At 54.1% G+C, this 21,666-nt stretch overlaps 2 protein-coding genes across 4 annotated transcripts in view; both read right to left on the bottom strand.

The window, feature by feature from the left end:
• Window positions 1-5,339: 5,339 nt before the first annotated feature.
• Window positions 5,340-12,643, bottom strand: LOC123285599 (ral guanine nucleotide dissociation stimulator-like). Of its 3 annotated transcripts, XM_044769363.2 has the most exons (11): window positions 11,077-12,613; window positions 10,555-10,922; window positions 9,581-9,796; window positions 9,123-9,226; window positions 8,551-8,620; window positions 8,417-8,443; window positions 7,418-7,486; window positions 6,910-6,984; window positions 6,324-6,356; window positions 5,834-5,955; window positions 5,340-5,627 (listed from the first exon to the last, which is right to left on the bottom strand). In XM_044769363.2, the coding sequence occupies exons 1-11, from the start codon at window positions 11,282-11,284 to the stop codon at window positions 5,591-5,593; spliced, it is 1,329 nt and encodes a 442-aa protein (XP_044625298.2). In that variant the 5' UTR covers window positions 11,285-12,613; the 3' UTR covers window positions 5,340-5,590. The 3 variants fall into 3 exon arrangements, with proteins under 3 accessions (XP_044625298.2, XP_070365813.1, XP_070365814.1); XM_070509712.1 differs by lacking the exons at window positions 5,340-5,627; window positions 5,834-5,955 and having other exon boundaries at window positions 6,214-6,984; window positions 11,077-12,643; XM_070509713.1 differs by lacking the exons at window positions 5,340-5,627; window positions 5,834-5,955; window positions 8,417-8,443 and having other exon boundaries at window positions 6,214-6,984; window positions 11,077-12,643.
• An 8,223-nt stretch (window positions 12,644-20,866) lies between these two features.
• The window catches only part of LOC139045291 (protein phosphatase 1L-like), a 353,755-nt gene continuing 352,955 nt past the window's right edge, over window positions 20,867-21,666 (bottom strand). The window contains exon 2 of the mRNA XM_070509725.1: window positions 20,867-21,287. Coding sequence (XP_070365826.1) covers window positions 21,192-21,287 — 96 coding nt within the window. The 3' untranslated portion in view covers window positions 20,867-21,191. The remainder of the gene's footprint in view (window positions 21,288-21,666) is intronic.

Here is a 21,666-nt window from a genome sequence, read left to right as displayed (position 1 = left end):
CCCAGAGCTGTGCAGGGCTGGGGTCGGGGGAGAGGGATGAAGAGGTCAGCAAATCCGTGTGATGATTTAATGGCGGATACTTGCCTCTCTGCCTTTGACAAAATCCCCAGATTTTTACAGTGGAAAGAGCAAATCTTGACTTACACAAATTAGTAAAATGATTTAGGTGGGTGGATCCTTGGATGGAATGCAGATGAGACTAGAGAGTCTAACCGTATTGAGAATGGAAGAAACAAACTCACTGCAAGTGGTGGGGGAAGTGGTGCTGACCTAAGGACCTTTGGAAATGACTGGAATCTGTACAACTACAGGAAAAGACACCGAGCAAGCAGAGAACCCTACTTGATAAAGTTCTTTCTCAATAGTTACTGGTTAATAGCTGTGAGGCCCCTATGCATCTAGACCGGGATTGGAGAAAGGACTGAGTGGTCGTCAGACGGCAGGAGCCAGGGTTCCACTACTGCAGGGGCAGGTTTCGGGGAGGGCAGGGCGCGGGCTGGAGGGCTCCATGTGGCCATGCGTTCGACTGGGAAGCCGTGCTCTGAACTGACGTTGACCTTAATCTAAACATGGCTGTTTCCATATAGACACATATACAGCAGACAGTGTACACACGGTAAGGTCAGCACACCAGCCTAATTTAAGCATCCTGCCACCGAGAGGGCCAAGAAGCAAGGACACCCTGGAGCAACCAGCACACTGATCTCACAGATGCACGTTTTTAATGCCATGGTCTCATACAAGGAGCCAGTGCTCCTTGAGGAAAAGGCTGATATCCAGGCTGAGGCTGAGAAGGCGCAAGACAATGCTGCAGAATCCTGTAGAAAAGTAAGGAGGCGTTATATCCCCAACTAAAATACACAGGCGCCATAGTTTTCCATCACATTTATGTCATAAGAACATTTAAGCATTAAAACCAACCCGGCGGTGTAGTGGCTGAGTCAAAAGCTTCATTTCGGCTGCCCAGGATTCACAGGTTCAAATCCTAGGCGCAGACTTATGCCCTGTTCATCAAGCCATGCTGTGGTAGGTGTCCCACAGACAAAAGAGAGGAAGATTGCCACACATGTGAGGGACGCTGGAGGCAGAAAGAGGCAGCGGAGCTCCGTCGGGACAAGGAGCGGTCTCATGCCCGCCAGCGTGGCTCTGAGAGTTTGAGAAAGAGGCCCCTTCAGAATCAGTGGGGGCATCAGTTGGACATTTGTTTAGTTAAGAAAATGGTCTATTCAGCTGAAACACTTCAAAATCAGAGCGATGTGCATGGAGCAAAGGTAGTTGGTGTTGGTTTCTGGCCCGTGTCTGCTCACGCCCCCATCCATTCGCTGAGTGACTGAGCTTCTCCACATGAGCCGCAGCGGCTCCTGGGCCCTTTGCACTTCAGGTTCCCCATAAAATGCACAGGTTAGCATGGGATCTCTGTGCATCCTTCCAGCTCCGTCTGCCTCATTGCTACATTCACATAAGGACACATTCCACTAGGGAACTATTGTTGCCGTCGTTAGGACACGAAAAACGCATCCTGGGCCCTCCTGAGAGGTGCTGCCAGGCCTCACATGCCTCCTGGATGCAGGGTTCAGTGTGGTTGGCATGCCCTCTGTGGGCCATGGTCACACCAAGCCCGTGCTCAGCAGCTTTTCTCACATCCCGGTCCCAGGCCACAGGGCGAGGAAGGGGCAGCAGGCCAGCAGGCACTGGGGCCTGAACCACTCAGCAGGTCAGCACTCCCGTTTGAATCCACTCTTGGGGTGGACACCAGGGAACAAGCACCCTAGGCTCCCCTGGGCTCCTGAGGTGTTTCGGGTGCCCCTTCCCTGCCCCCTTGCTCCATACCCCATGCCCTGGGAGCCCTTCCACCAAGGACATCAGGAGGCTTAGCCCCTCCAGCCTGGCTATGGGACCCCTGAAGCCTCGTGGTCGTGTCCTCCTGGCAGGGAGCCTCTCTTTTTTCTGGAAATGAACTCCAGTCGTGCTGGCTGAGGGCTCCAGCCCTGTTTGAGGCTCCATCCATCGCCCAGGCTGCATGCCTGCTGCTCTCTGAGACGGGGCCCCGTTTTCCTTAACGTGCCCTGTTGTTCACCACAAGCTCTCTGGGCCTCCAACTCCTGCCCGCTCCAGGCTGTGTACTGTGTGCTCCCACCCCTCACACTCCTGTTACTGGGCTCTACCTTCTGCTGGGAAGCCCACCAGTTGGCTTTGACTGGTCTGTGGACACTCAGCACTGGCCTGGCCTCTGTTCACCTCTGTTTCCATCACGGTGGACACCCAGCTCTGTGTGACAACCTCACATCCTTCCAGCCATCCTCAGCTCCCCACGAGTCCTGGTCCAGCTCCTTCTTTCACACCTCCTACCATCCAGGATGCTTTTTTTTTTTTTTTTTTTTAAGATTTTATTTTTTCCTTTTTCTTCCCAAAGCCCCCCGGTACATAGTTGTATATTCTTTGTTGTGGGTCCTGCTAGTTGTGGCATGTGGGACGCTGCCTCAGCGTGGTTTGATGAGCAGTGTCATGTCCACGCCCAGGATTCGAACCAACGAAACACTGGGCCGCCTGCAGCGGAGCGCGCGAACTTAACCGCTCGGCCATGGGGCCAGCCCCCATCCAGGATGCTTTTAAACAGCCTCTGAGTACCACAGACAAGCTGCCACTCCCCCAGGCCACCTGCTCTGATGCTAGCCTAGGTCCCTGCATCTCGGCTGCTTCCAGGAGGAGGTGCCTCCTGGGCAAGGCCCTGAGTGACCACCTTAGTGTAGTCATGCTCAGAAATCAAAACCAGGTCCTGCTTCCTGTGAGCTCATGAAGATTCTGGAGACATGGTCGGAGAGCTGACGCTGCCTTCCCAAATCTGCTCCCAGGCCATTCCAAAATGTCTGCCCCTGAGAGAAGGCCCGACTACCCAGCAGTTGTCCCCTGCAATGGGGTGGGATGGCACTCATGGCACGAGAACTGCGGGGAGCAGGGACGTCTCCCTTGGTCTATTTCACTCTCTTGGCAAAAAGACCACAGACCAGTGAAGAGTTCTGATGATGAAACTTTGCCCAGTTCTGACTCCCACTCTCTGTGGTCAGGAGCAGCCTTGGGGGATGCTTGTTAAGAAACAGCTAGTGAGACTACACGGCAGAACTTTGTGTCACTGAAGAACGTCGTAAAGTCTCCCACCGGGACCCTTTAACTGTGTGACGCTATTCTTCTCTGGCACAAAATGTGCCCCCAATCCAACAAGATTCCAGTTGCTCCTTCGTTTCTGGGCCTGATGGTGGGTGGGATAGAAGGAAATTCATGACTTCAACCTCTAATCTGGTAGGACAATCAGGCACACACTGAGCTCTCTCTGTCTCTCACGGCCAAGGGAGGGGGACCAACTCGGAACTGACCTGGGCCCTGGTCACATCGAGGACAACAGGTTCCCTGCATCAAGATGGAGTCCCTGGGTAAGCCATCTCTCTGAGGGGGCAGAGATGCGGTGGGCAGGCATTCTAGTTGCGGGCAAGAAAAGCGGAGGTGAGGGAGCAAGAGCGCCCAGGCAGGTTTGAGGAGGACAGGCCAGATGGTGTGGGTGACAACGGCCAATTACTCCTCCTTTCTGTGCTTCCTCTACGTTATTAAAAACCTGGGATATTACCCACAACACTCCAAATTATTCTGAGGGCAAAATGAGTGGATACGCACAAAGACTCTTAACCTAAACCTCTTGCCTTCCCCGGCCCTGCTCAGCCCTGGGTCCTGGCGCTTCTCTTGCTCTTGGAGGTAAAGGATGGTCTGCCGTGTAGCCAGTCACGTTCTTGGATGGCTGTGCCCTGTCAGGGAGGCCATGGGCAACCAGGATGTGTGCTCCGTCCCTGCCGCAGCCTGAAGGCCACGCTGGCAGAGGCCAGGACCCCTGTGTGTCTGAGGGCCACTGGCAGCCTCCATCCAGAGGGGAGAGCTCTGAACCGCTAAACAAGTCATCTGGGTCTTGCTGTGACTGGGTGTTTCCGTGGGAGCACGTTCACAATACTCGGCGGTGACCCCTGAGCTGCCGATCACCGGGTGGGGACTCTGGGTGAACTCAGCGCAGTGGCTCTTGTCCACCCATACTGCCAGCCCTTCAGGATTTAAACAGGCAAGGCCGTGTCCATGGATGCCCAGAGATCACAGTTGGGTGGCATTCCCCTGGAGGACATCCCTACACCTGCCCCTCTCAGCCTCAGCTTTCAAACCCCCCAACAGAAATGGCTCACACAGCCCAGGAGGTAACCACAGCACAAGACTGTGGATGAGAGCACAGCCATCCCAGGGGCAAAGGTCTATGGGCTCGGGCCCAGCCAGAACGTAGGACAAGTCAGGAATAACATGACTCAGGGTGTGACGGACGGATCTCCCAGACCAAGGACGTCAGCACCACACAGACCCGGAAGTCACCTTGGTCAGCAAGGGACCGAGTGGGGGTTTCGTCTGGCCAGGTACCTGGACCCTTATCCCGCCTGTCAGAACCCATCCTGGTCCATCAGGCCAGCCAGGGAGGAGTGGCTGTGAGGCACCTGAGGGAGGGTGGGGCCTTGAGGGGACTTCTGACTTGACAAGAGTGAAGAAGGAAGTGCAGGGGCTGGGGTCCTGGGTCCCAGGGAGCAGGAGGGTGTCGGGAACGGGGCCCAGCTGGAGCCTGGACGGCTGCACCACAAGTGTTCCCCTGGAGAGGAGACGAGCAGGGAGAGGACTTCGGAGCCGGGGACAAGTTCCCAGCAGGATTCCAGGCCAGGGAAAGGGTGAGCATGGAGCCCCAGGGGGACACTGAGGAGGGGAGGTCCTGCCTGCCCAAAGTCCCTGCACAAATGACCTTCCCCTGGCCTTGTCCTCTCCACACACACGGTTTGATCTCCTTACGTGTTTTCCCCACTTAGAGCTGATGCGTTTCCAGAGGCTGAACTAAAAAACTACAAGTTCCCAACATGGGGTCCAGAGACACGTCCACAAGAGACGCAGGAAATGTTTCCTCTCCCTCCAGAGTGTGGACGGGCAGCCCCTCTCCTGGGGCACAGAGTGGGCCTGGCAAGTGGTGGCTTTAGGGCCCCCCACATTTCCGTGGTGGATGCTCGGCCTGAGAAAACACCTCGACCTCCCATCTCAGGGGTCTGAGGGGCTGTCTCTGCTCCTGGCCCAGCTTCACGATGCTGACACGGACCTGTCCTCTGAGGAGAGGCACTTGGCGGTCTCCTTCAGCAGCCAGGGAGGGGCTGCACCTTCCCCCTCTCCCACACACAATAATCGGATGACTGCAAAATGTCTTACTCCAGTGAGGGATCTGAGAGTCTGGACAGCGTTTAAATTAGCACAGAATGTGAAAGAACCACCACTCCCAGGCTCTAAGAGAAACAGGACTTTAATACAACAGTCTGCAAATCTGGCATGAACTATTTACAAGCAGTGATTCTCACCCCTACAGAGATGGAAATTGGCCTCAGGAAGGGGTGGCAGGCGGTGGGGCCCTTGCACCCTGAGTGCCCCAGCAGGGCCCCTGCTGCTAAGGAAGAGGTCATACGACAACGGGACGCTCACTCCCTCCTCAGCTTCATGATGGCCATGCTCTCTGGGCCTGGAGAGATTTGCTGGCCAACTAGCACCGGGGCTCCAGCTGGCAGGACAGGCTGTAGCTACAGGATAGAGTGGCACCTGTGAGCCTCCCACAATCCACAGCCCTGGTGTCCCTCCCGGCATCTGCCCAGCAGCTGGAGCCCAGCTTCCCCAGCCATCGCCATGCGACAGGTCAGGGCTGACAAGGGAGTCATGGACTCAGGCTCTCCGGACTGGCCAGCAGGGAGAGTGCACCTGTTCCTCCCCATGTCCTGTCCAGCCTCACCTCTCGTCCTCACTGAGCTGCTGCATGTCCCAGAACCAGGCCCTGAATCGCTCCTGGGGCTCTAGGTTGTAATTCTCTGCAGCCTCCTGGAGCTGCACGATCTCCATCATCACTTTGTGCTCCTGGCACCAGAGGGAGGAGAGGATGCAGACAGAGCCTGCTGGGGATGCTGCAGGGTCTTCAGGGGGTGAGGAGTGGGGCAAGGGGCTGGTCCTGGGTCCTTGCTCACATGGGACCCTCCTTCCCTCCAATTCCACGCAGGACCTACCTGTTCTCAGAGATGGGTAGAAGCCCCTCCCGCAGGAAGTTTTGCTTGATGCCCACCGCTGCCCCCACCCCCCCCCACTGGATGGGTCTCCTGATTCTCTGTCATCCAACACTCTCAGTAAATGTAAGATGCAGCGGGTGGTGCCCAGGAGAGTTCCGCCCAGGGGCGTCTCTGGTTTCCACGCCCCTCTCCTCCCTGACATGGAAGGCCACAGCTGCTCACCTTTTTCTTTTTCTCGTGGTTGATCTCATTGCCCTGGAAGGCAGACAGCAAAAGTCCATCAGAACGAGCCCCCTAGCTATGACCAGCCCCCGTGCACACCCCTTCTCATGGTGCCCAGCTCCAGGTCCAGGAGGGGGCTGGGCCTGACAGAAAACAGGACTTGGACCCAGGCCAGGCTCTGGGCTCCAGAGAAGGGAGGACATGGGGGCCGACACTCAAAGACCCTGTAGCCCAAGCCCCTCCGATGACGGACAGGGAGGCTGAGTCCTCAGGCAGGAAGGGACAGCTCCATCAGTGTGCTGCCTGACTTGGAGGCTGACTTCTCTCTCGCCTCCAACAAAGCCCATGCAGCTCTGCAGGCGGGCAGCTCTGCTGCTTCGCCAGCCTGGGGACCCGGGACGGGCTCCACGTGGAGCCTTCGTTCCCTCATCCCTAAGAGGGGCACACTGCCCCAGCCCACAGGGGAGCCTGGGAGGCTGTCATGACAGGAAGTTACCACATTCTGACCACTCAGGTCTTGGTACTGGGACTGTGTCTTCCCAAGTCCCAACCTGGTCATCCCCTTCTGGCCCCCGGCCTCACTCACATTTACGTAATCCTCCATGGCAGTGTCCAGCATGATCAGGTCAGTTAGCATGGTGCCCAGGAAGGGGACGATGCCCTGTGCCATTGGGATTAGATGGGATGAGGCCCTGGTCTCAGGTGTCCCCATGACCCTCCCCTGAAAACTCCTCATGCTCAGCCTCCTGGCCCAGCCCAGGGTCCCCACATGGAGCAGCCTCAAACCCTTTATAGCCGGCCCTCAATCCCCACCCCTCACCCTCCAAGAACACCAGACTCCTCCTGGTCACCTCCCAGGGCCTGCTTTTGGCTGGTCACAGGGCCTTTAATCCTTGGCCCCTCCACTCTCCCGACCCATCCTGCTGCAGCTCCCCAGGCCCTCCTCCTGGTCACTTCTAAGGGCGGGTGTCAGGCTCTGCGGCAACAGGAGGAGGGCTGCAGGAGGAAGGCCCCCTCTCTGGATTGGAGCCCCCAGCTGGGAGGGCAGAGTCCCCTCCTCTGACCTTGGAGCCCCTCCCCACAGGCGCACTCACCTGCTGCTGCTGCCTCTTCCGGCCTCTCTGCAGGGTCCTCAGCAGGGTGGCAAACTTGGAGGGCTGCTTCTGCCAGGATTGAGGACAGGGTCAAGGAGGCCATCCTCCCCTCACCCCACTTCTCCTCAGCCCCTCTGACCTCAGCCCTGGACGTCTGAACCAAGTCAGCTGGTACCCATGCTACTCCATCCTCCAGCACACTCTGATTCTAGAACAATCCTAGCTCCAACACTCTCGCTGTGTGACCTCGGGCCGAACGCCTGTCCTTCCTGAGTCAGCCTCCTCATCTGGAAAGTGTGACAACTCACCCCTACCTCGCAGGGTCTCCTGAGGACTCAGCGTCAGTGACGGTTTACATGGTTCTGGCTCTCACCCCACCCGGCGTGAAAGGGTGGGGCGGGGCTGAGAGGACACTTCGGTTTCTCTTTCATGTGAAGCCTATGAGGTCCATTCAGGAAAGATCCACTGAGCACCACCAGTTTCCTGGACACTTCCCATAAGCCACCTGGGCACCAGTTACTGCTGACTAGGACCCAGGTGAGTGTTCCTGACAGGGACAGACTAGGAGGGACCGTGGTAGGGCCTCTGGGGAGTCACACATGCACAAACATCTGTCATGCTCCAGACATTCAGACTCAAGGCTGGGCAGCCCATTTGTCCACCTGGCCTGGGGGAATGCCTGGCAGTGCCCATCCCGAGGGCAGGCAGGGTGCCCTCCTCGTGGAGAAGTGGTGAAGACAGAAGGAGCAGTGGGGGCCTGGCTTCCTAAAGACACACTGAGCTGCTTCAGGGAAGAAACATACGCCCGTCCACCTCATGCACGCAACAGCCTGGAAGAATCTAAGTGCTGACAGCGTGGACCAAAATGGAAGGCAGCCCCTGCTCCACCGGCCAGCTCAGCATCCCCTCCGGGATCAGCCCAGACACCCCCACTTCCTGCCATGACCGGGCTTCCCACCCCACAAACACCTCCCCCACCTGCCCATGGACCAAACATACCCCATCTTCCTGTTCATCCAGGGAAGACTGGAATTGTACACAGAAACTCCAAGTGAGAAATGACCGTCCACATCCTGCCCCTTCCCCCTTCCCCACACCCCGCCTCTCCCTCCACATGCCAGCCTCCACTCTACCTTGATGAGCAGCTCCCAGCTAAGGGAGTTGTCCTCATCACAGAGCTTTTTAAATTTTCGGCAGCTCTTCCTGAGGGGGGAAAGGAGGAAGGAGAAACTCAGGAATAATGGGGCAGGGGGCATAAGGGCAAGTCCCTTCTCTATGAGAATCTGGAAAATCCAAACTGCCTGAATGAGGATTTTCGTGGGTGTCCTCTGAGCACTGACGTCACCATGGGACTGCAGAGGGGGCTCTCATGTTGGTCACCTGGGGCTGCCACTCCCTTTTCTATGCAGCAGCTGTATTTTGACCAGTTTGGTTTTCCACTGGGCACAGAGTTCTGTTGCTGTATGGCAAACACTTGAAAATCTCCACTTTGGTTCAACCTACTATGTGACATCCAGGGAACCTGATTCCTGAAGCAGAACTGGGGGCCTAAGTTGCCAGTGAGGATCAGGGACACTGCACACCCACCCAGGCCCTGTGCCCAGGGCTTACTGCCACCCAGGAAGCTCCAGCCGACGAGAGGGCAATGGCAGACAAGTGGGAGCTCCCTCCTCCCCCTGGTCCTCCTGTGGAGAGGCCTCCCCACCTGGACACTTTCCCCCAGGTCTTCTTCAGTCTGTGTATGGGCACGCTCTGCAGAGCCGAGAGGACTGCGTGCAGGGAGGAGATGTTCCTCAAGGCTCGGCACTCCTGAGGAGGGAGAGGAGGAGCTGGGAGGGGGAGCAGGAGCCCTGTCTGCTCTGGCTTCAGTCCCCCTCCCTTCCACTCTTCCCTCCTGAGTGGGACAGATGGCCAGGGTGCCAGGGTGGGCACAGGTGGACCAAAGAGTAACACTTCCAGGAGGAGGAATTTCGCTCAAAGTAGGAAGGAGCCAGGGAGGAAGTGAGCATCCCACCACTGGGACATGCGAGTCAAGGTCAGTGTGCCCTTGACAGGAAGGACCTAGCGACTGTGCAGGGGCTTAGAGTGCAGCCTTCAGTCCTGAGAGCTGATCAAGGAGAAGGGGCAGTTCCACGGCTCTGGAGAGGGTCTCCCCCCGCATACCCTGGCCACCTCGATCCACCGCTCCAGAACCTTGGCCCTGTCCCGGGCCGTCACGTTTGGGTCCCCAAGGCAGGACGTCATGACACACTTTACTACTCTGTTGAACTGCACCACTGTGGCCCAGACGGTGGGTGCCACGTTCTCATGTCCGGGCCGGTTTCTTTTGCCCCAGGTGGAGCCCAGACACTCAGAGGGCTCGACGTTCTTGAACACTTCCTGGGGAGGAGGGGGAGTGTCACTCAGCCCTGCCACAGCCCAGCTTAGTGTCCAAGCAGGAGTCACCGGTCTAAGGAGGGGCTCAGGAAGCTGAGGATGTGTTCTCAGCGTGGTGGGAGCCCCTCGCTTTCATTGTTCTTCCACTGAGAGCACCCAGCACAGGAGGACCCGGGACTCCAGACTGGTGGGGAAAGGACAGGAGCATTTACACACAGCCCACCCCCACAAACTGCAAGCTCCAGAGGGCTGCTCCGCTTGGCTCCTCCCAAGGGGGCATCTCCCTGCATCCTGAGCATCCTTGGTCCCAGGCCCCATTCCGCTGCACATTGCCCTGTGCCAGCTACACCCACGGGCTTTGTCAGGTTGTCTCCCTTTTAGTGAAGTACACGTCTGGTGCATCACAAATGCTGAGGCTGCTGAGCATCCCGAGCAGATGGCTGGGCCGCCTGAGTTCCTGGCTGCACACAGTGAGTTCTCCTCCCCGACCTCTCGGGCCAAGCCCCACCAGGCTTCCTCTGTGTTCTACTTCACTCAATGTGCTCAGCCCCTCTGTCCAGCAGGGCCTCTTGGTCCCCATCTCTACAGTGTGAGGGTGGAACACGAAGGCTGGGGAGTTGCCCAGATCCCATGGTTGGGAAGTGGTGGAGCTGGGATTGGGACCCAGGTCACAGGAGCCGCCACAGGGAAAAGCAGGTCTGGGCCAGCTGATGGCATAGGGGTGGCCTGCCCCACCCCGCCCTGAGAGCCCGGGTGCTCACCGCGTCAATGGCCGTCAGCTGTTCTGCCACCTCCCTTGGGGAGAAGGCCATGAGGCTAGGCTTCCCATCGGGCTGCTTCTTCCCGGTCACTCGACAGGGGTGGGAAGCCTCTGGAACCGGAGCTGATTCTGCGGCTGTTACTGGAGCCTGAGGTGGAAATCCCAGCAGACCCCTTGGTCCCGTTGAGTCCAGTTCAGGACCTGGCACTTGGGCTGGGGCTGCTGATGGCACTCGCTCGGGGTCTGGAGCAGCTGAGGGCGCTGCTGCCGGTTCCAGCGCTAGAAGTGACGGCAGAAATAGAACTGGAGTTCCGTCCAGCTCCAGATGTGGCCCCTTTTCTGCCTCTGCACCTGGCAGAAGCGCTGGAGCTGGGGCAGGAGATGGAGAAAGAGAAAGGGTCAGCTACATAAGTTGCTTTCCATGTGCCTTTCCCCAAACAGGAAAGATCCCACTGTCTTTCAATGAATCCCCAGTCGTGACCCACCCACTGGGGTAGTCTTCCAAGCCTACGGTCTCCCTTACCCTCTGTCTCCAACTCAGTGGCCTGGAAAAGGTCCACCTGGATGAGAAGAGGGGTGGCCTGGTGCTTCAGGACTGAGCCAGGCAAGAGGTCCTGGAGATACGCCAACGTCAGATTGATCCTGGAGTGGCGCAGCATCTGCCACATATCCTGGGAGTTCTCCTGAGGCCGGGGGCCCCAGATGGGAGAGAGGGCACTGGGGAGAGGCATGTGTGAAGAGAGTCACAGGCCTGGCCTGCTGTTCCACACTGTGTTCCCACAGCACCTTCTCTGTGCCTGAGCCCCAGAGGGTGGACCAGCCACTCCAATCCCTGGGTGGCTGTCCTTGCACTGGAAGGCCTGGTCATCAGCCAATCTAACAGAGAGCCTGTGTGAGTCTGGTCTTCCACCTGACACTCTTTTCCCAAAGGGCCTGGACATAGCCTGCCCCATCCTCCACGCTCGAGCATCAGGACTGAGGTTGGAGGCAGATTTGTGACCAGGCTGCTCACCAGCTACTGTTCTGGGCCCCAGTGGCGGTGCTTAGGAGAGGTGCCTGTGCAGAGGGCAGGGAGAGGGAGAGGGAACTGTGGAAGCGAGGAGTCTCTCAGTGGCCGACTCAGCCCAGCCTCTCCTCTGCTTCCCATGGCGGGACTGGCACCCCATGAACAGGTCTCTTTGATTCATTTCCTCCTGTAGGGAAGACCGCAGACCTCAGGCCCCCCACAGAAACCCCAAGAGGCGTGAGATCCAGGGTCTGCCAGTCCATCCATAGCCACAGTCCCCATGGTCTCCTAGCCCCTTCTGTGGACACAGGAGGCCCTCCCTCTGGACCCAACACCACTCATGGTCTTAGTTGGTCCTTGAAGTCTGTCATCGTGGTCTGACTATGAGAGGATGCGTCCATATCTAGAGGAGGCCAAGAGGGTGTGACATCTAACGTCCTCTGGGCATGAATACTCATGATGCCCAGAAGTGAGCTTCTAGCTCTCAGGCTAGAATTGAGCCCCAGGGATAGTGTCTGCTTCCTTCATTGGACACCCTTAGTGTGTAGGAAAGGGTACGAGTGTAGTAGGAGCTTAACATATAGTATTGAATGAATGAACCCCATCCAGAGCCTTCCCAGAATTCTGAGTGGGCCTGCGTCTCCTCTGCTGCCCACAGAGACCACTGCTCTGGCCGCACCGAAGACAAGGACCAGGATCAGCTAGATGGACTCGCTAAATTGTCTTGCCAATAGGAAAACAGTTTGCTTTCATGTACTTTTCCACACTCAGGAAGGCCACAGGCCAGCGAGGGGAGAGGCAGGGAGTCTCCTCACTGGCGACGGAAGCTGTAAGCATGAGGACACGCAGCATGAGCAGCAGTCCCTTCTGTGGAGTCCGGCACCAGGCAAGCGTCTGCCGTGCTGTCTCCCGTGATTTCCTTCAGTGACCCTGTGAGGTTTACCCTCTTACCACCCCACTATTCGGATGAGCAAGGTGACGCTCAGAGAGGTGTGGGGACGTTCCCAAGGCACACGTTTATTAGGTAGGAGACTCCCTGCTGTGCTGTGGAGGGGTGGGCACTCACTTCTGGAGCAGCTGGTCCAGGACCTGTGGGGTCGGGTAGAAGGCCTGGTACACACACGGGAAGGTGGTGACGGAGATGGATCTGCCGTGGAAAGATGGTTGCAGGCAGCCTACCACCTTCTGCACTGCGCCTGCCTCGAGGGTCCGCATCGTGCGGGCCTCAGCCACGGACAGGGTGGGTTCCTTGGCATACCACGTGGACAAGGAGGGACACAGAGTCAGTGGAGTCACCATGAACCACCAGGGGCATCAGGGTCTGGAGCTCAGACCAGAACCTCCCAGCGCCTCAGGAAGTTGTGCAAGAGGGACGAGAGCCCGCCTTGAAAATGGTTTTGGACTTAAAAGTACAATTTGATTTTTAGGGGAATGACAAACACTCAGTACCTTCAAGGCATTCTGTGACCTGAGGAACAATTGTACCTCTGTGCATTAAGAGCCTGAGGTAAGAGCATTATCCCAGGGAGTCATCAATGAACATCCCCACCACAGACAGGAGCAAAGAGATGATTAGTGACCTTCCGCCAATCTGCGGTTCTATGTCATGGCAGACCTGGAAAACTTAGAGTCTATTCGGACACGCTTAAAATGTGCCCTGCAGTGTTGGCTCAAATGGCAACAGAATTGGGTCATGTCAAGGTCCAACAGCATCGAAAGGCTGAATCACTATGCAAAATGTCCTCCTCTGTGGAATATGATGAAGTCACTTAAGGCCTCAGCTCCTGACCTGAGCGGCCTACAATGAGTTGCCGTGTTCTGTGCAATGACAAGTAGCAGAGAAATGTATAGGATCCTGTAATCCCACCGCCATCCTCTTTATGTGTAAATCAGCCTAGCAAGTGTGATGACTCGTGAGGCTTGGAGAAGGTCTGCAAGTAAAGTGGCCTGAGTGCTACACAGCTTCACAGCCGGGTAGTTACATCAGTCAAAACAGGAGCAAAATGCTAAGGTCCTCATGGCCTCGTGAAAAGTGATAACAACATTAAACATTTCCTCTATGGCTCCAAGAAACGTGAAGAGTGTCTTTCCACCCTACCCCACAGCTGGCTCGGGAGGAGAGGAGGCCCAGACTCCTTCAGGAGCAAGGCCGTAGGACACTCAGTGGGAAAGCCCTGTGAGGGCCCCAGGGGTGTGCTCAGATTCAGACCTGGGTTCCAGGCCCACGCTGAACATCTTGGGGGGGGGTGGGGGTAAAGACCTTCTGCTCCTGCTCTCACCTCAGACCGGCACAGGATGCTGCTGGTGGCCTGCTGCTCCTGCCCCTTGACTAGGGAGGGAGAGAAGTCGAACCCAACACATAACTCTTCAAACATCTCCTGAGTGGAGTTCTGGAAAGACAATGCCCGGCAGACGGGCCAGGAGGCATCAGGAGCCTGCTGGACATTGCCATAGGGGGACACCCCCATGAGAATTTCTGTTCCCTAGTTCAGGCACAGATGGACATCTGCACAGACATCTGACCAGGGAGGGAACTAGATGAAACTTCTAAGGCTGGGGATTAACACAAGGGCAGAGGAGCTTGATCCCCAGCACCCACCTGCTCAGGTTGCCAGCCTGGGGTATGAATATCACAGACTCACCAGTTTTACAGCACGTAACAAACTGCTCTGATTCGAAGTGTTTTGTGAGATGACAAGGTGCAGAGAAATGTATAGAATCCTGTAATCCACGCCCGTGCTCTTTGTGTGTAATCAGCCTAGCAAGTGTGATGATTTGTGAGGCTTGGAGCAGGTCTGCAAGGACAGTGGCGCTGAGTGCTACAGCTTCCCAGCCGGGAAGTTACATCAATCAAAACAGGAGCAAAATGCTAAGGTCCTCATGGCCTCGTGAGAAGTGACAACAACAGTAAACCTTTCCTCTACGATTCCAAGAAACATGTGGAGAGTGTCTTTCCACCCGAGCCCTCAGCTGGCTGGGGAGGAGAGGAGGCCCAGACTCCTTTGGGAGTAAGGCCGTAGGACACTCAGTGGGAAAGCCCTGTGAGGGCACCAGGGGTGTGCTCAGATTCGGACCTGGGTTCCAGGCCCAACCTGAACATCTTGGGGTGGTGGGCGGGGAGACCCTCTGCTCCTGCTCTCACCTCAGACCGGCACAGGATGCTGCTGGCGGCCTGCTGCTCCTGCCCCTTGACTAGGGAGGGAGAGAAGTCGAACCCATCATGTAGCTCTTCAAAGATCTCCTGCGTGGAGTTCTGGAAAGACAGTGCCCGGCAGATGGGCCAGGAGGCATCAGGGGCCTGCCTGCACATCGCCACAGGGGGACACCCCCATGAGGAAATCTGTTCCCTAATTCAGGCACAGAGGGACGTCTGCACAGACATCTGACCAGGGAGGGAACTTGATGAAACTTCTACGGCTCAGGATTAACACAAGGGCAGAGGAGCTTGATCCCAGCACCCAGCTGCTCAGGCTGCCAGCCAAGCCCTGGGGTATGAATATGACAGACTCACCTGGCTGACAGCACATAACACTCTCCTCCTGCCCAGGAGGGACCCACTCCTCACCTGCTGCCTTCCCGCACAGCGCCCACGCGTACACACACACCCCGACACTCACACACAAACCCTCACACAAGGTGCAAGGGCTATGGGGCTGCTCAGGTGGGATCCGAGTTGTGTCCTGCCCTACAGTGGGCTGCCCCACATTACCTTTGGGTACCTCCTGCCAAATTGGCCATGAGGCTTGATCCGATGTCCACAACAACACAACAGTCTCACACTCTGGGCTTTCCTGAGCCTAGAGCCTCTGAAAACTGGTACACAACAAGTAAACATGTTGTACTCTGAAGTGTCTCCAGTCAAATGAACTGGCTAGGGGTCTGTCTCTAGAATTAACTGCCTGGTTACCAGAGTTCTAAATCTGTTGGGGTCTATCGCCAAGGAAGTGAGGTCACTTTTTCAAGATTCCATTACCTGGGCTGCTTCCTGTAATCGGACCTACCCAAACCACCCCCATGTCTTCTTCTTAACTCTACATGAGGAGCTTCCACAGCCCCAGCCACAGCTCCCTGGGAATGTGATGAGGGTCCCAGCTTTGAGGAGGCAGAGCAGAATTCAGACCTCCTTTATCTTACCAGATCTCTGTCCTGGAAAACTCATTGTGCCTCTCAGGGCCTCCCCAGTCTCCAAACCTGCCCAAGGGGAATCCGCCTAGAATCTACTTGCTAGGGACATCATCAGGTGTATATGAAATAATATCCATACCACCTGTGAGGTGGTGTCAAGTGCAAGTAATGCACAAACAAAGAGATGGAAGAATTACGAGAAGGGATGTAGCATGAACACCACTCAAACCAGGCCTGGGTTCAGCAATGCGCTATTGCAACAGGCACTTCCTCTCTTGGCCTCATTTCAATGTCAGCACAAGGAGAGGGTTGATGAATGAAATCCAGACACTGTCATCCTCTGGATTCAAACCTCTCCATTGTTTCCTCTTCTGTTTAGAAAGAGACCCAAGAGCCTCATCTTGATCTGTGAGGTGGGCAGCCTTCACCATGGCTCCCAGAGATCCCCACCCGTGGTACACACATCCCTCACAGATTCCTGTGTGACCACTGAGTGCTTAGTGACTGGCTCTCGCCAATAGAACACAGCCAATGTGGACGAGTGTCATGTCTAAATTTTAAACACAGAAAGTCTCTCACTTCTTTCTTATTCCCTCTCTTAAGTTCCGTCTCTCTCTCTCTTGCCCGTGTCTCTCTCTCTCTCCTGTCCCTGAGCTGTGGAATCAAGCACACACGTTTTGAGCTGCCATACACAGAGGCCCACATGGGAGAGAACCGAGGCAGCACCCAGGCCAACAGACAGAAAGGAACCCATGCTCTGAGTCCAAAGTGCACCTCGACTCCTTTGAGTGAACCTGAGAGGAAATTCTCTGCCAGTCGAGCATCACTTGAGGCCGCGGCCGCGGCCTTGAGGCATCTCGAGCAGAAGAACCAAGCTAATCTATGTCTGATTCCTCAACCACAAAAATTGTGAGATATGAGGCATTTGCCGTTTACAGATGCAAGGCACTGGAACCGTGATTTCAGGCCCCAGGATCTGGCCCTGCCCTCCTCTGCCTCCTCTCTCCCCCCAGGCTCCCTCCAGCCACACTGGCCACCTTTCTCACATCCTCTGGCCAAACCCCCTTCTGCCCATGAGTGTCTACAGCAGGGGTGCCTTCTCCCTGACACGCCGCTCCCAGACTTGTGCAGGGCTGGCTCCCTCTTGTCATTCTGGTCCCAGGAAATGTCACCCCAGTCAGGCCTTTCAGACCCCTACCCGGTGACCCCCGGCCCTCCCTCACAGGCCCCTGAATGTCCCCTCAGCGCTGGCTCTTTCCCCTCTCATGTCTTTGCTTTCGTGCTTTTGTCCTTGTCCCCTCCAGAGTGTGAGCTCCTGACCGGCATGGACCACTCAGTCACTGTCAGCCCTGCACTTAGACCCACCTGAGCACCTGGCACAGGGTGAGTGCTCGGTGCACAGTCGCTGAGTGAAGAATTGTGAAACTCGTGTCCCCTCCTCCTGCTCTTCACCAAGTCAGACTGTGGAGAGGAACGCTAGTACCAGGAGGAGTGAGTTCTCTGAGGCGGGGGACAGCCGGAAAGGCCTCTGCACGGCTATTCGCTGCTCCAGCAGCTGAGGCAGACTGAGTGGGCGCCGTGTAAGTTTAAGAAGTCAGCACAGGGACTGGATGCACACAGCCTGCGCAATGACACCACCAGTTCACTTAACATCCGTCACCGAAAACAGAAAAGTAAGTGTTTGCTTGTGATGAGAAGTTTAGCTTCTTGGTTCTTAGCAATTTTGAAATGTACCACACAGCAGTGTTAACTTAGGCAGTGCTGTGTGGCAATTACATCCCAATAGAAGTGACAACAGTGAAAACCCAACCTCATTGGGCACCACTGACGCTGGAGGCTGCCTGCCCCCTGGTGGCCAGCACCAGCACTGCAGCCCTGGCAGAAGCCACCACACAGGAAGTCTCTTTGGGTGTCCTCAAGGCAGAGGCTCCCCACTGTCCCAGGGGTAAAGGAGCAGGACCTGCAGGCTTCCAGGCCGTGGGAGGAACCTCAGGAGCCTCCCTCTCCCTCATCTTTCTGTCCCTCCACTTGGGTGTCCTTTTTTCTCAGGAGGCATCCTGACCTCAACCAAGGCAATGATTCTCCTCTCCAGCCAAGTGAGGACCTCGGGAGTCCAACAAGGACTGGTCTTGTCCCTGGACTCTGGCCTTAGTTCTCGGTGCTCTGGCATGTTCTTCCTTATCCCAAGTTCTCATCCACCCGAACCCCCAAACCTCTCTCAGTTCTAAAGGATCTCCAGCAGGTGGGAAAGCATTTTCTCAGGTGCTCAGAGCACAGGGCGTCATCGATGGAGAACCAAGGGCCACAGACCCTTCGTGAGCATCATACGGAACCCAGGGAGTCACCCGCTGGACGCACTCCACTTGACACAGGAGGACACCAAGGTCTTCTCTCCTCTACCCAATGTCTACACAAGAGGAGAACGGCTCATCAGAGTAGCAGGTGCCCACAGAAGTGGACTCCAGCTCCCCAGTCCTGTGCCCTCCAGGCTGGGCCAGGGATGTCCTTGGAACAGGTACACACCTAGAAACCTTAGGGATTCTTTGGTCTGTCTCGGGCCTTCTGGGCATGTAGCCAGGAGGATGGATGCTACTGTTCATGGCAGAGCTGCCTCCGACCGCCTTCTCCTCGGCCTCTTGTCACTTCCCTGGTATCTGCTCTTTCCTGGGGTCCCTGCATGGTCCACACAGGAGAAATCGGTGTGAGTGTGCCTGTGCATGATTGGATGCGAATAGGAAGATGACCCCATGTGTACAGGGGTGGGCAGGGCTCCCCTAGAACCATGAGGTCCCTGTTTCCGAAGAAAATCCAAAGGGAAGGGGTTGAGCCCTGGCCAAGGAAGCCAGAGCCCTGCCTGATCTTCTGGATTCTGACCCCCTCCTGAGGTCTGGGCCAGTCCCTCCAACTTTCTGGGCTTCAGATTCCCAAATGGACAAAGAACACGTTTTGTAAGAGCAAAGTCAAAATGGACCCTCAGCAAATGAAACAAGTACCATGCTTTGACCTCCCCCCACTGCTTATCCTCCAAGGAGACTTCAAACCTACACGGTGTCTATTACTGGGTAAAATCACCCTCAGCATACAAAACTGATAATGGTTAAAATGGCACACGGTCAACTTTATCATTGACTAACTATTGACGGAAGAAGAAATACATCCGAATATATTTTGATATGACTGATAAGATTCAGGAAAGTTAACTTGCTAGAAATAATAACACCTAAACAAAACTTAAAATGTCAGAACCTGTAGTCAGTATATTATGATGTAGATTAAAACAAATTCAGTCATTTGCCTAAAAATTAATTGATTCTGAGAAAAAATAGATTCAGTGAATTAATAATAAAATGGATACACTGGAATTGTTTTATGGTGCTTATTTTATAGCAGCCAAGGAATTAATAATACTATATTGCATTTTGACAGTTGCTAATAGCGTAAATCTTAGATGTTCTCGTTACGAGAAAAACATTTGTAACTCTTGATGATAGATGTCAACCAGACTTCTTATAGTGATCATTTCACAATATACACACATATTGAATCATTCTGTTGTAGACCTGAAACTAATATAAAACAAACTTAAATTTAATATTAAAAATGTCTTCTTATTATTTTTTCTCTGAAAAATACATTGTAACAAAAATTTTGAAGAGATTTGTTTAATTCTGATTTCAAGGTTGTATTAGGCCCAGAATGAAAGCATTTGTCTGATCAAAGTTGTCTCAGGTACAAGGGCTGAGACAAACACCAGGGTCAGAATGGAAGAGCACGAATGGCAACACTAAATCATACTCTGCTCATTTCTTTGTATTTGCACTTTTAACAGAAAATCTATTTTTATTCGCTTAAAATACACACAATGTAAAACTTACCGTCTTGACCATTTTTCTGTGTACACATCATTAAGCACATTGATTTCATTAAGCGCATCTTCAGTGTGTTGACCAAAGTCATATGGTGGTGCAGCCATCAGCACAATGCATCTTCACAACTCTTGTCACCCCACAGAACTGAAGCATCGTCCCCACTCATCGGTCACTCCCATTCCTCTGCTCCCACCCCTGGCCACTGCATCTGCTGTCCGTCTCTCTGAATCTGGCCATTTCAGGAATTTCCTGTAAGTGGAGTCACACAAGGCCTGTATTTTTGGGACTGGTTGATTGTCCTAAAGGTTCATCCATGTTGTATCATATCTCAGAATATCCTTAGTTTTTGAGGATGAATAATATGCAGTTGTGTGTCGATATGCCCATGTTGCTTCTCCATTCACCCCTGGATGGATCCTTGGGTTGTTCCACATTTCAGCGATCATGAACAATGATGCCATGAAGATGGGTGTTCAAATATGTCTTTGAGACCAAGCTTTCAGCTGTGCTGTGTATATATCCCAAAGTACAATTGAGGGGACATTTAGTGATTCTATTTTTTAATTGTTTTATGGAACTGCCATGCTGATTTCCACAGCAACTATACCATTTTACATTCCAGCCACAGTGTACCTGCGTCCAATTTCTCCACATCTTTGCCAACATTTGTTTGAGTCCTTTCTTCACTGTCTATTTTTTGGAGTGCCGTCACATGGATGTGAGGTGGTGTCTCATTGAGATTTTGACTTACATTTCCCCAGTGATTAGTCACGTTAAGCATCTTTTTATATGCTTGTTGACCATTTGCGTATCTTCTTGGAGGAAAAGTCTATTCAAGTACCTGGCTCGTTTTTGATTTGGGTTGTTTGTTTTGTTGTTGTTAATTTTAGAAGTTCTATGTCTATTCTGTATATTCAGCCCTTGTCAGATAGATCATTTGCAAATATGGCCTTCCATGCTGCGTGGGTTGTGTTTTTACTCTGTTGATATTGTCTTCAGAGGCAGAAAAGTTTTAATATTCATGAATTTTGGCATGTGTACTCTGTTTTTTATTGCCCATGCCTTGAGTGTCATATCCATGAAATCATTGCCAAATCCTATTGTGGAAAGTTTTCTCCTATGTTTTCTTCAAAGAGTTTCAGCTCTTACATTTGGATCCTGATCCATTGAGAATTAAGTTTTATATCTGGTGTGAGGCAAGAATCCAAGTTTATTTTTTGCATGAAGATATCCACTTTTTCAGGAACCACTTGTTGAGAAGACTGTTTTCCCGCTGTTGAATAACCTTGGCAATCTTATTTCTGGGCTCTCTATTCTGTTCCGATTGTCTATGTGTCTGTCTTTACGCCATTACAATGCTGTTTTGATATTGTAGGTTTGTAGCAAGTTTTAAATCAGTAAAAAGAGAGTCCTCCAAATTAGTACTTCCTTTCAAGACTATTTTAGACATCTGGGCATACTTGAGATTCCATACGAGTTTTAGGATGGGTGTTTTTCAGCACAAAATGTCATTGGGATTTTGATAAGCACTGCATTTAATTGGTTCCTTTCTTTGAAGAAGTTGACATCTTAACAACATGGAGGCTTCCAATCCACGATCACAGGACGCCTCTCATTTCTGGTAGTGCCGGGTGGTGTTCAGGTGGAGGGGACAGCACTCTTCCAAGTAGTCACGCAGGGTCCCAGAATTCCTCCACACTGTGCCTTTGCCATTTCCTCAGAACTTATCGACATCTGCATCCAGTCAAAGGAGAGAAAAATGCGTGTCAAATGCATGTGGGAAGTTTTCAAGGACCGCGTGTGGATATGGCACACGTCTGTGCCACCCTCTCCCCTGGCCAGAACTACGCACGGAACCAGCAGACCCTAACAGTCGGCACTGCAGGCAGAATCAGCGGACCCCACCAAATTTGGGACTGTGGACTAACCAAGGGCTAGAGACTCAGCGTCCCAGGGAACCATCTGCCAACTCAAGCTGCCTGCTAAGACTCTGACTGGCACTGTTGACTAACCCAGGGCTGAGACAGATGCTCTGCTAGAGCATCCTGTCAGACTAGACTGGCCCGTTAACCTGCGCCTGGAAAGACAGTTAGATCAGGAGCTCAATGCAAGG

This window comes from Equus asinus, chromosome 5 (genome assembly GCF_041296235.1).
Source record: "Equus asinus isolate D_3611 breed Donkey chromosome 5, EquAss-T2T_v2, whole genome shotgun sequence".
Lineage (NCBI taxonomy): Eukaryota > Metazoa > Chordata > Mammalia > Perissodactyla > Equidae > Equus > Equus asinus.
Note: the sequence above shows the minus strand (reverse complement) of the source record. Positions and strands in the feature narration are given on the sequence as shown.

Coding starts and splice junctions, on each gene's coding strand:
- LOC123285599 (XM_070509712.1), bottom strand. CDS start 11,284: ATGCCTCTCCCCAGTGCCCTCTCTCCCATCTGGGGCCCCCGGCCTCAG. Junction 10,923..11,076: donor CACTGAGTTGGAGACAGAGG/GTAAGGGAGACC, acceptor CTCCTGCCCCAG/CTCCAGCGCTTCTGCCAGGT. Junction 8,621..9,122: donor ACCTGGGGGAAAGTGTCCAG/GTGGGGAGGCCT, acceptor TTCCCCCCTCAG/GAAGAGCTGCCGAAAATTTA.